Below are 13,661 nucleotides of genomic sequence, written 5' to 3'. Positions count from 1 at the left end.
TCATACAGTAGCCATTTTTTTCTTTGAAAACTTGCTTGCAGCCAGCCTATAAAGTTGTTGAGAGGCTTTTCGCGCAGTTTCTTTAGTCTTTCTTTGCGCTAGTCAGCCTTTCTCGCGCAGCCTTTGTTGCACTTTAATCAGTACAGGCGTGGTACATAAGTATCCCAAAATAAATATTCCTGCTGTAAATATAGGCGACTATGTTTGACTATTCGACATGTCATTCGATATTCCATACTTGCAATTCGTCTTCGACTCGTATTAGAAAAGGTTGATATCCCCCACCTCTGCTTTGAAGTTATGCATTTTTAGTGCTTGAGATCTGTAATAAGACAGTTGTCACGAGACAGCTTTACCAAGGTAGACAGGAAGCATGAATTTCAGAAGCAAGAAGAAAAGCTGGCCTTAAAATAATAAACAGTGAGCAAGCTAGACTGGCTAAACATGCCGGGCGGGCTACGGTTCGTTGAGTCTTGCATGAAGCAACCTCGGTTCTTTATAAATTACCGTATGTGTGCAGGATATTAGAGAATGTGAACCCAAACACACTCGCTCGCGTCGTAGAACAAGGTAGGTGTTCACACTTCATCCGCTAATTTGCTGTGCTACCTTTATGTAGGCATACCTCGTTTTAGGAAGGCCAGATAATAAGTCGGAAAATTTCCTAACCACCTGTGCACCTGCCTGCCGTTCTTTACCGGCGTTCCGATTCTCTATCGTTTTCAAACATGCGACGACTGGATAAGACTACTTATTATCGTTATGCGCCGCCATTTTTGCGCCACAACTAATGTACGTCGGCTCATCTCAGCTCAACACGTCGCTTAAAAAAAAAAAAAGATAAACGGAATTAGCTACAAGGTAAGCCTGGTTCTCAAGCCTAAGCGTGGAAAAGTAGAGGCAGACATGAAAGTATATGTGGAATAAGGGCAGCCACGCCGGCGTGCGTTCATAGACTGTTAAATAAGTAAGCCTGCGGTCTTTAAAAAAGTGTAACATGACTTTTGCTGCGCAAACGTTTTTCGAGGCCAGGGCTTAGAATTCCGCATTAAAAAAAGTGGATGATTGTCAAAATTATCGAAGGCGAAGGTGGGCGTGTGTCTGTATTCGCGAAATAAAGGACATGTCACTGAGTGCGATGGCCTCCTCGCAACCACAAGTCCACAAGGTTCAAAAGGAAGACTCTCCGCAGTGTCAATGCGAAATGCAACGGCGTTTGGGAACGTAGAGCTTAGATGGGACAGAGATGTCGATTCCTGCACTTAGCAAGAAGGTGGAATTATCTAATGTATGGATTATATACAGGGTGTCCCAGCTATCACGCAGCACGATTTAAAAAAAAAAAGAGGAACGGCGTTACGCGAAGCCAACCTAGTGCGTATTGTTTCCAGTACAGTGGAGTAGCCGCCTGTAATTTTTTCGTTACTGAGATTTAATTAATTAATTGTAATTAATTATCTAACTCGAGAAGTACTGTCCTAATTATCAAAGTGGCAATGAGAAAGTTGTAGAGCAACATAAAAAACTTCCGATACAGCTTTCCGTTCCTCAATAAGTGCTACATAAATGTGTTTTTCCGAGTGTGAAAGAAGCCCGCGAATGCACGCAAAAGGCGTTCAGCGGCCAGTCGCGCGGCAATTATGCGTGTATTCGCGGGCTTCTTTCACACTCGGAAAAACACATTTATGTAGCACGTATTGAGCAACGGAAAGCTGTATCGGGAGTTTTTCATGTTGCTCTCCAACTTTCTCATTGACACTTTGATAATTAGGACAGTACTTCTCGTGTTAGATAATTAATTACGATTACTTAATTAAATCTCAGTAACGAAAAAAATTACTGGCGGCTACTACGCTGTACTGGAAACAATACGCACTAGGTTTGCTTCGCCTAACGCCATTCCTATTTTTTTTTAAATTGTGCTGCGTGATAGCTGGGACACCCTGTATACTGGGTGTTTCTAAGACTGCAAAAAAGTGTTTAAAGATCACCTGTAGCAGATAGCACATTTCTAGTCCTTGAGATGGGTTACTCAAAAAGGCGGTCATTATTTTCACGAGGAATCGAAATGCACAAATGTCTACTTACAAAAGCTCACTAATTAAGTTTAACTAATTACCTTAGTGCACATCTTGCAATTTACAAACGATACCCAGGGAGTTCGCAAGGCGGGCGATGGATCCACTTAGCAGGAATTATCAGGATGACACCAATTTCTAGATATTAATTCCAGAAATATGTGAAGAAATACATTGGAAACGCATTTAGTTTTCCTACTTCAATTCATAAAACGGCGTTTTGTTAAAGAAGTAAATAGAACGACAGTGCATTTTTACCGCAGTTTGATGGCGCATATATGGGAAATGGTGTCATCCACAGAATTCCTTGCAAGTGTACATGCCTAGCAATTTCAGCGGCTACAATTTGTGAATTGCAATATGTGCCGTAAGAAAATTAGTTAAAAACATACTTAGAGAATGCTAATAATTCGTCAGTTATGCATGCTGATTTCTCATGCATGTAATATCCGCCTCTGAGTAATCCAGCTCAAGGACTGCAATTGCGCCATCTACGACAGACGATCTTTAAACACTTTTGACAGTTTTCGCAGAAGCACCCGGTATATTTCAACGCTGCCTCAGCCTTTTGTGTGACTTCCCATCATGCGAAAATCTGAGGCTTGCCCCTTGAACATCATTATGACAATTAGATGACAGTCATTTCATACAGAAGATCCTGGAACGGTGGAATCATGCGTCAGCAAAGCAATAAATGCGCTGGTGCGTTTCTTGAGATGCTCCAGCGTATTATGACCGCTTGTGATGAACCGAACTATGCATTCTACAGGTCACCAAAAGCGGTACGCATCACTGCGTGTGTGTCCATGCATACTGCGAACTTCTCCCCCTTTTCTCAGCGTTCAGCTTCCCCTTCCCCAGTCCAGGGTAGCCAACCGGCCACAGCCTGGTTAACCTCATGCCTTTCTCTTATTTATTCTCTTTCCCTCTTTCAACGCTGAAGCACGTGAGAACGTATACATAACGAATGTTGGAAAGAATGTGTTGTATGCTCTTTCACTCACGGCCGTGCACAGTAGAGAAATAGGATGCGTCTTTGCCGATTCCTGTAGGAGGCCTAGTCTGGAATATACTACAAGAGCTGAAATTTGGGCGACTTTGTAAGAATTCATACTTGGCTTAGGCGCAAAAAAAAAAACAAAAAACCGAGGACACAAGAAGAAAGACCAGACAGGAGGAGCGCTCGTTCCGCCTGGTCTTCCTTACTGCGTCTTCGCTTTTTTTTTTTTTGAGCTTAAGTCAAGTATGAATAAAATATACATTGTGATATACATGCATTGTGAACAAGGGACCCGTATGGGCCCCGAAACATCAATCGATGTTACATTATTATACCCATTTGGCGAGTGTATGTTTTAAAACAACAATCTTGCAGGAGGCCGAGCGCGCGCAAGTCCTGGGCGGCGGCCAGCTGGGCTTCGACTCGGTGCTGCCCTCGCTGGAGGCGGCGAGTCGCGTGTCAGCCGACCAGGTGCGAGCCGATGTTTCGGCGCTCGCCGAGCGCCTGGCGCGGCTGCAGGCGGACGCGTCGAGGGCGGCAGGCCGTCCCTCCCGCGACGAGGCCTTCCTGGCGCGCACGCGAGCGCTGCTCGAGGTGCGTTTGCGCGCTTGCAACCCCGTTGCTTTTGATGACGCATAAGTGAGTTCTGTGTCCCGCGTGGGGGTGTATCCTCGGCGGAACCTAGCACGTTAAATCGAGCGTCGGCACCAACACGCGTCGACACCCTCTTACATCGGCTGCGCCTCGGAGCATGCTTACACCAAGCGCTTTTTATTTCGCATTAGCTGTGTGTCCTCTGCAACATGTTCGTGCGGCAACGGCGACGAGGAGGTATACCACGTACTCCTCGAATGTTCCAATCACATTACGCATGTAGACTGCGCTTTGGAAAAAAAAAAATAAAACAAGGGAGACTCCGTTTGCTTGACACGGCCTTAATCATTTGCGGAGGTGTTAGGCCCATACCCATAAAAGGTAGTGGATCACAAAGCAATGAAAGCACTTGAACGCTTCTTCGAAGGCGCTGGCACATGAGACGAATAATGACTCTTCATCACAGTGTGTAACTGAGTTCTTCATTCGTGTGTTTGAAACGAACTTGTGTGCCTTGTTTTAGATGAAACTTTGCGAGGAGGCTTCCACCCTTAATGTCGATACATATTCTTGTTTCTTTAAATATTGCCTATTGGAAGAACTTAAAACTTTTTCTCTTTTTCAAATATAAAAACCAATACTACCTATACCTTACATAAATAACCAATTGAAAGAGAGTAGCCTTCGCCAGCGAAAGGCGACAACTCCTATATTTATTTTTATCCAAAAAGAAAAGGTAATGTAAGGTAAAAGAAAAGCTGCCGGAAGGCCCTGCGCGCGCTAATGGGAACGTACCGGTGTTCTTACAGCTCGCCCAACGGGAGCTCGAGCGTCTCCGGCGCGGCCTGCGCACTCTCGAGCAAGCGCGAAACGACCTCGCCGCCTTCTTCTGCGAGGATCCGGCCAGCTTCCAGCTGGAAGAGTGCTGTGGCGTCATCGCCACCTTCTGGAGGAGCTTCAGGGCCGCCGACCAGGTATGCGCACATCTGTGCCTGTAGTCAAAGGCGTCACACTGAACTCGTAGACATGTGGTAACATATTGCCGAGCATCGAAAGAGACGAACAGGTGAAACAGTTGCCGGCAAAGATTGCCATGCTAACACCGCCTGTAATAAACATCGCAACCAACCAACCTATCCCGCCACGTTAGCGCATAGGGGGTCAATACGATTTGCTCCAACGTGCCTGTAGCCAGGTAATCATGAAGCGCTTTTACGTAGAAGAAACTTTGCCAGCATCCAGCTCCTGGACTCCTACTTTCTGATCACTGGCTTAGTTCCTGTTTTGTGTTTATACGCTGACACGTAATTGAATCTAGTCCTATTGATTTTAACATATAATTTCCTAATTTAGCGTAATCAATAATATAACCATATAAACTCGGACGTGTTATTTGATCCAATGTTTTCCGTTGTCTGACTTGGTGATCCATCCAGTTCGCCCAGCTGTCCACATCCCTCTATTCTAACTTAACCTAACGACATATAAGGCACCCCAGTCTGTCCCTCATGCCTAACGCTAATCGGTTTTTTTTTTCATAACAATATGTAGTTTCAACTCGTTTATCTTAGTGTGACCTGTAACATGGCGTACTCCAAGACCATAAATGCGTTTTATTACCCACCTCTTTCCCTAAAAACGAAGGCAATGAGAAAATGAAAGCAACCGTCTTCTTCTTATAGTGAATGTGCGAGTAAATAATGCGGACTCAGCGACAATAAAAAATGCGCCTAACTACGTATGGGACGAAATACGACATTTAAAGTTAAAAGAAGGGCGCGAACTTTCTTCACTCTGTCGCCTCTCAGTAAAAGCATGGCGTGCGCGTGAGGCGTAAAGGAGACGTCGTAAACACGCATTATATTGCCGAGTAAATGCTCTGGTGTCTCTGAAGTATCCCATAAAACCGGTATATTCCAGCAGCCATATAGCGTACACTCATGCACGGTGTCCTAGACAGATAAACATATGCATGTATTCGCGACATCTTGCCAAGAATAATCACTTCCGCAGAGTATCGGGTTGCAAATACTGCCGGGTCTTATTTGTCATGCTGTTCTTTCTTCACCAACAAACATTAAAAAAGGCAAAAAAAAAAGTCCATATCACTGCGATTTGAAAAACGGATGCTATATAACCCGGTGACATTGAGAGGAGTCGGATGTCTTTGGTGCTTGGGCGGCTGAAAGGGGCTCTTTTGGTCACCGCTGCTAATGGCTGGCCAAAGAATTTGCATGGCTAATAATTGCGAAGACAGACTGCGAAGGGGCGCTACTGTTTCGCATCACTGTATATATTCATGTAATATAAGCGCGCATAGTGCAGTAGCCGGCGCCACAAACATTTAAAAAAATGTCTGAAAAAAGAAAAGCATAATTGAAATTTGGCCCACACCCGTTACGTGAGGAATACATAGCACTAACGTGCGCTGTTATCTGCGCAGAGGTAAAAAACATGCATCTTGTGAGGATGGTGAATTTTTTTTTCGTTTAGTATATAATTCTGTGTCTTGCTACAGAGGTCATATCGTGTCAATTTCAAATTGTATTGTATGTCACTGTCGACTACTGTTTGACGCGCAGCGTAAACACGATTATAAGTGTCCCGGCTTATTCATAGACGCTGCTGCAAATTAGTCGTATACCTCCATACGTCCTAGATTATATTATTTATAAGTGCAATCAGCACCTGAAAAAAAAAAAAAGTCACGTATGCCTGCGCATCGGAAGTATAGACCGAAAACTTCTGTTAATTTTTTCGAGCTGTAACTATTTAGGTGTCATAGTGAAATCTTTTAGCGCGCACAATCGACACGCACACAGTGAAGGGGGACACACTAGCGCTTTCTCACAACTGTTTATTTTCGGAAAGATACCGAACATATCAGTTCTGCTGCAGTTCATATTTAGATGTCGTTGTGTACTTGTATTGTACTTTGTAGTGCAAATCCGTATAACCCCATATGCTCAGTTTTTGCTTTACAGTATCCTACAGAAGTATCATTTCACGAATGATGACACGCTGCCTTACGCGAAAATAAAATACAACAAATATTTTAAATCGCGCTCTTACTAGCGGATATTCTGCGTGAAATGTTAAAGAGAATGCACGGCTGTTGTTGTTGTTCAGAAAGTCCTCTGGCATTCCCAGCATTCCTGGCTCATTCAGTGGCACGCGGTATAGGCTCCGTACAGTCGAGTTTGCGGCTGCTCTGGCGCCATCTGGCGCAGCGACGCAACAGTGTTGGGAAGTGGGCGCCGCAGCTCGGCCGGCTCGATGAGTGTTCTTTCCCGCGCGCTACATTTAGTTTCGGCCACGGTTGAAGCCGTTTTGCTTTGTTCACCAGCCTCCTTATTTTTTTTATACGTCTTGCGACGGTGCAATGGCATGCGCTTCATAGGCAAGCGTCGGAGGTGAAAAAAAAAAAAAAAAAAAGCAAGTGGAACCGGCGATACTGCTGCGTAAAGGGCTGTCACAACCACGAAGGCGAGCCCGGGATAAAGTTGTACAGGTTTCCTGGCAAGTCTTATGAGATCGAACGGTGAAAGAAATGGGTCGCAGCTGTGAGGGGAGTAAAGTAAGCTTCTTTGATATTTGTGAGAAGGTTTTGTTCTGTAAAGCGTGCTACACGTGTGCGTTTCACAGCTCGTTGTGCGACGCCAGCGGCCATGGCCAGCTGCTGAACATTTAAAAGAAATTTGTGACGACTTTGCTGATTTGACGACTGCTTGCCGTTGTCTTAGCATTCGGTATGATCAGCATAGCCCTGGCATGTGCGATGAGCAATATTTTATGCCAAGGAAGCCTATTTTGTGCTGGCGAGCACTAACTCGACGATCCTCGTTTCGGCCGCTGGCGCTTGAGAGGCGCGGTTTCACATGGTGCGATTTTTCTTCTGATATACATTTGCGATGTATTATTGTAAAAGCAAAGCGCGTATGAAAGGAAAGGAATTCGCAAGCGAAATCGTATCTCGTGAAAGGGGCCTAATGAGCCTCGATCATTGTACATGATGAAAAACGAACATTCGCGTCATGTAAATTAAGATCGCCTAGTTAATAAATCTAGTTTATCAGCGCAGCAGGTGGCTCCCACTGAGTCCCAAACGAGTCAACGAGGATAGCATGGTCACTGCCACACGATCCAACAATCCGAATCGTTTAGCTCACTCGACATGACTGTGCTGACGACAGCCTACGAGTGAGCGTGTAGCTGCACGCGGTCCAGATCGAGCTGTATGACAATCTAAAGTAACAGTGTGACAGGGGCATCAAATGATAGGCCGCGGCGTACAACGCGCCGGAGCGAAATGAGGCATGCATTGCCAACAGTGAGGCGTCGATTAAAAATCGGTTCCAGGGTGCCAGTTTAGTGACTTCAATTTTAGTATAACAGTAAGCTTTACCCACGTGAAGGATGACGTCGTATACTTGCTTTCCCTGTTGCGAACGGCACTTCGCGTGAACGTCCACGCCGTCTTTCACACAAGCAACATGCGAAGCAGCGTAGAGCTTGTCTCCGCTGGTTAACGCTGTACCGTGAAAGTAATCGTCTATTCCTTTATTAGGCCTGAACCCCGCAAAAACTATTTATGCCATCACAGAGGGCCACGCTTGTACTTTCACGTACACACACGCGCAAAAAAAGAAAGCGGATCGCGGATATACGTGCGGCTTTCGGAGGCGTGTATACGTAGTTCCGAAATCTCGCTGTCTTCCCCACTTCCCAGTTTCGCGCCGCCCGCCACATGCGACGCTGAGCATCGCGCCACCGCTGCTGCGCAGCAGCGCCGCCTGTTGACTGTACGGAGCCTATATAGCAATGAAAGAAGAGCTAGAGCCGCGTGATAGATGATCGCACGTTCGCTGCAAAATGAGGACAACTAAACGAAACCACACTGTAGCAAACTGTCTTCACAACTTTCTGGCAAAGAACAGCCACTTTTGTAAACATCCTGAATCTCAATATTCGCGCGGGTGGGAACGTTTAACGGCCATGCTATGCTTGGCAAGTTGTCAAGCAGTGAGACTTTAATTGCACAGCTGCGAAACAACGTGGTTTGGATTTTTCACACATACGGGCTGCTTACGCATACGTCTAGAGAGAGAGAGAGAAAAGTCATAAGGGAAAGGCAGGGAGGTTAACCAGGCTGAGCCCGGTAGGCTACCCTGCACTGGGGAAGGGGGAGAAGGGATTGAAAGAGGAGGAGGAAGAGAGAAGCTCACAGTTCACACCTTGCACATGTACAGTCAAGCGTTCATCGCTGATTTTCATCACAGGCGGTCATACAGGCTTGTGCACTTCAAAAAACACAGCAGCGCCTTTGCATCCCTGTACATAGAAGACGCACGAGGCCACGGGCCCAAGATCTTCTCCTCCGTAAAAGGCCTGTCGTCTAAGTGCCCCAAAGCAGTCCGTGGCTGAATTCTTCGCAGCAGGCAGTCGCGCAGCCTAAACATGACATGCGCGTGACATACGCGTCGCGCACTAGAGCGAGGATGGCGCAATTCAGTTACGGGTTCCACGCGTAACCGGCGCAGATTTCTTCTTTTTTTGTGTGTGTGAGTGCTGTTTTGTGTTAGTGATAGTCCTGCAACTTCGAGTTTTTGTTCATTTTGTTCTTTTTATTTTTATTTTAAATTACCGAAGTCAGTTATTGCTGTCGCTGTCGTTTTCTTTTTCTTCTTTTTATTGCACGTTCTTGATTACAATACATAAAGAGAGGCAAAACTGGTTAGACCCACAGTCGAAGGCTAGTAGGGGGTCTAAACCAAAATGTCTAAGTACAAGCAATACATTTTACAAAGTAAACAATAAATGATAAATATATTTCTACTGCATTCCATTGGCATTGGCGTTCCAGTTACTTTTGTGCTTCAATGCATAAAACGACGTTTTGTTAAGAAAGTAACTGTAACGCCAATGCATTTCTCCGCAAAGGTCGGGATTTAATATCTTGAAGCAGGTGCAATCCTGAGAATGCATTCCAATTGCAATATGGGCCATAAGGTAATTAGTTTCAAACTTAATTATTGAATTTTTGTAATTAGTTGATTATGCATTTTATTTTATTTTTACAAGCAATGTCCGCCTCTTCGAGTAGACCAGTTCATGAATTAGAATTGTGCTATCTGCCACAGCCAGCCTTTAAAATTTTTTGAAAGTGTTCGCCGAGACACCCTGTATATCTTCGAACGTGTTCATTCGGAGTGTGCGTATTTTACCCTTTGTACTACATATCCGCACGCCAGGACTGTTGCATGGATGACGTATTCGCTTCATAAAAATAAAAGTCGGCCCCTCGACTCTTCTCAGTGCGACCACATATTAAGAAGTCGCGCAGGGGGCAGAGCCGTTGCCATAGGTTTCCACGCGTGCTGAGACTCCCTGGCACGTACACTGCCACGCTCCTGTCGCCGATGCAGGAGAACCGCAGGCGTTCCATCGCCGAGTCCGACGGCGGCCAGCCGCGAGGTTCCGGAGACATGCCGCGACTACGCACCACGGACGAGCGTGGTTTCACGACCAGCGCCAGCTCCCCGGATGCCAGCCCCTCGAACAGCCTGCGCCGCAGCTTTCGCCGCAGTCGGCCTTCGTCGTCTGAGATGGCCAGCGACGACCAGCTGTTCGACTTCCTCCGTCACGGCTCGGACAGGGAAGATTCACTCGGTAGGTGTTCGTGTGACGCTGTCAAGTGGCAGAGTCAAGACAGTACTAGCACGGACGCTTGTTTTGTTCACTATTATGTCATTCATTTTGTAGCACATACGGGCGTCAAGCATACCAAGCAGGGGGGAGGGGGGGGGGGGCGGTTGTTCTGTTCGTTATTATGTTATTCATTTTGTAGAACATACTGCTGTCATAAAGACCAAGCATTGCAGGGGGACGGTTACATGTGAATACAGTGTTCATGGGCTAACACTGCGGAAATCTACATAAATATATAATTGAACACGGAAACAACCTAAATATAACTATAGGAAATTCTAGAGAGCTAAGAACTTACAAAAGGAAAAAAAAGCGACAAAAATGCGAGGAACCAATTGCGCGAGCGACTGTCAAAGTCAAACGATGACTCTCCGTTAGACCTGCAGAGAACGCTGCTGGGGGCCCGCGTTATAAACCGTGCACCCTTACGAGGAGAGATATCGCGCACAAGAAAGGGGGGGGGGGGGGGGGGAGGGAGGGGATATTCCGTAAGTGCCCACCTAGTGGACATGTCCATTTCGTCTGCTGCCGAAGTTCTGATTGCAAAGCTAAATTGCAAAGCCTTTGTAAAGCAATCGTGAAGCCTAAGGCAGTAGGAATTACTTTTATGTGCGTATTTACCCTATATGTCACGTTGTTCAAGGCAGTACGTTTAAGTAAGCTTTTCAGAGCATTTTGTATTCTAGAGAAACGAATATCACTATTGTGGACTTTGGCGCTCTAAAGCCACAGAAAACAGAGTTAGTAAATAGTGGGCACTGCAGTGGAAATAAGTAAACTTTTCCTACGGTCTAAGGGCCTGCGATATAGACTGCAATAGTGACGTGTCGCTTCAATTTTGTGCGCCGATTCCCGTTTACATACTATTTTTTTTCGCCCCTGCTATCTCTTTAAACACCATTTCCCTTTTTCCCCCTGCAGTGGCAAACCAAATTTTCTCTGGTTAGCTTCCCTGTCTCACCTTTGTTTTCTCTTTCTCTCTCTTCCCTTACGTTACTCTTAAGTTGTCGAAACCGTACCGTGCTATTACATAGACAGTTCATATTAATATGCTGGTAAATAAATCAGCTGTAACGCGAGAAGTAGTAAATATTGCAGCTATAATGATAATGGCGAGAAGCGGGAAGGCAGCTTACTATAAAGGAGTGTTCATAACAGAATTGCAGGGGCCAGAACATTCTGAAAGCCGCCTGCTGAGCGCTTAAGAATGCATGAAACTCCAGGCACGGCAGCTTGCGAGGATTCTCACAGCCAAATGCAAGCCCTTCCTTTGCTTGCGCGTCTTTATGTCACCTTTAATTTCCTTTACCGTGCTACCATAGCGCAGGGTAGCCAGTCGGCCTGTACACTGGCTAACCTCCTTAGCTTCCTCTTTCCTCTCCTCCTCCTCCTCCTCCTCCTCCTCCTCCTCCTTACCTTGCTTTGTCGGCCTACTGTAGAAAGTTGAACCAGGAATGTGTTGGACGCTGCGCACGAAATTGCCTCGCGGTTTTCGCGGTCAGCATTCTTTTACCTCGTTGCCAGCTAACTCATATAGCGACATCACCGCGGGTTGCACGCAGCATTTGCACATTTGCGTTGTCCGAGGTTAAGCTTGACCACAAACAAATGCAAAAAATGACACACACACACACAGAAGCATGTCCAGCCACTGGCTTCATTCGGCCCCTCTATCCTCCATTCGCGAATGAAGCCGACTTAATTTTGTTCTGCCCAGAGGCTCAAAAGACTATAACGGGGTCTCTTTGTTACAACGGGGCTACTGCAGCAGTGTGGTTCCCTCGTTATTGTAATGAGAACGGACCAACGAGGCCAGCTCTTAATGACGGCGCAATTATAAATGCGAAACACAGAGCGCTATTTTTTTTAATTGCTATTCCGTTGTTTTGAGTGTTCTTGCAGCTGTGCTCGAGCTTCAAGTCGTCCCGTTAGATGCTTGTTATAATAGTGAGTGCGTTTATTTCTTGGGCTCCATGGATTGTATATTTAAGATTTATTCTCGTTATACTGGCTATGGAATATTTTTAAACACGGCATTAGTTCTCTAGGGAAGCACCCGTATGAATAGCGGTGTGGAGCTAACAAGGTCTTTTTGCACATTCGGGGGATGGAGCTCGGCGAGGGTGGGGCCTAACCAGGCAATCTGTTAACCACGAGCTCCCTCTTCAAGTACATTCAAAACATTCATACTCGTTCGGGTATTACCATTTCTGAAAGCAAAAAAAAAAGAAAAAGAAACTCCGGTGACCTTTAAAACGGTAAAATATGCACCTTAAATGAGTTAAAGTGTTTAAAGCGTAAGACTGTAGCCATTAGGGATCTGCCGATGACGAATTGCAGCTTCTCCGTCAGTCGTTGCAGCCTCTTGCTTTCTTATTGCTTTTAATGTTGTTGTATTTAACGTTGTCGTGCTCTCCGAAAGCTACATTTGAAGGTCCGATTGGAGACAACAAAGCTTAACAGCACATGCGAAGTGACACAACCACTTACATGACTTTTGTTACTTTTAGTGTTCTGGCTTGACTGATGCGAACAACTCTCGTCTGTCATGGAAAGCCGTCACCACGACAAGTATTGCGCAGAAAATGTAGAAGAGCGAGTCAGGTCGGTCACAATTCAGTTCAGGCAAGACAAAAGGGGTAGCTTCAGTTTCTTAACTGCGTATTGGGATAGCCGGCTCTGATGAAGCTGACATTCTACTTCTCTAACAGTTATCAAGCAACAAAACGAAACGCGCATTTCACAGACTGCCACCGTCCGTTACGCACTCTGACAGAGACCTTTAGAACCCTTGATGATAACGAACCAGTTCTATGGAAGAATGAAACCTCATCAGCAAGCCCGAAACGCTGCTAGCGTAAGATCCTGACTGCAGCCACGACGTTCACGTTGCAAAGAATGGCCTCATTTTATAGCACAGTGTCATCGCTGCGCGTTTCAGCCCTGGCCATACTTTAAAAAGCCGACATGAATGACGTCCAAACGTTGAGCTGCTTCAAGCGAATGCGAGTGCACCCAAAGGGGACGCACTGGACGAAGTAATATAGCAAGCAGAAAAGACACATAGAAGATACAGAAAGATGCACGACAAATACATAGCTCGTTCTGCTAGGCCGTCGTGTATAGTCGTCCCTCTTGACGTCATGCAGGCGGGTTTTACGGTTGTCTCTTACTCTCCTCGTCAGTTCTCTTTCAGTAGCACTTTTGTGCTAACGGCCTTACTTTCCGTCATATTCTCCGTCATGGCTGCGTGGAAAGTTCGGCTTGCAGGCATAGGTCAG

At 45.9% G+C, this 13,661-nt stretch overlaps 2 protein-coding genes across 2 annotated transcripts in view; one reads left to right on the top strand and one right to left on the bottom strand.

The window, feature by feature from the left end:
* The window catches only part of LOC119449583 (ATPase family protein 2 homolog), a 103,925-nt gene that overhangs the window by 72,534 nt on the left and 17,730 nt on the right, over window positions 1–13,661 (bottom strand). The window lies entirely within an intron of this gene.
* LOC119449582 (FH2 domain-containing protein 1-like) overlaps window positions 1–13,661 on the top strand; it is a 52,488-nt gene that overhangs the window by 38,053 nt on the left and 774 nt on the right. Inside the window, exons 10-12 of the mRNA XM_037712785.2 lie at window positions 3,454–3,672; window positions 4,482–4,646; window positions 10,098–10,341. Of these exons, the coding sequence (XP_037568713.1) occupies window positions 3,454–3,672; window positions 4,482–4,646; window positions 10,098–10,341 (628 nt within the window). The remainder of the gene's footprint in view (window positions 1–3,453; window positions 3,673–4,481; window positions 4,647–10,097; window positions 10,342–13,661) is intronic.

This window comes from Dermacentor silvarum, chromosome 4 (genome assembly GCF_013339745.2).
Source record: "Dermacentor silvarum isolate Dsil-2018 chromosome 4, BIME_Dsil_1.4, whole genome shotgun sequence".
Classification (NCBI taxonomy): Eukaryota; Metazoa; Arthropoda; class Arachnida; order Ixodida; family Ixodidae; genus Dermacentor; species Dermacentor silvarum.
The sequence above is the reverse complement of the archived record's forward strand: the minus strand, read 5'-3'. Positions and strand labels throughout refer to the sequence as shown.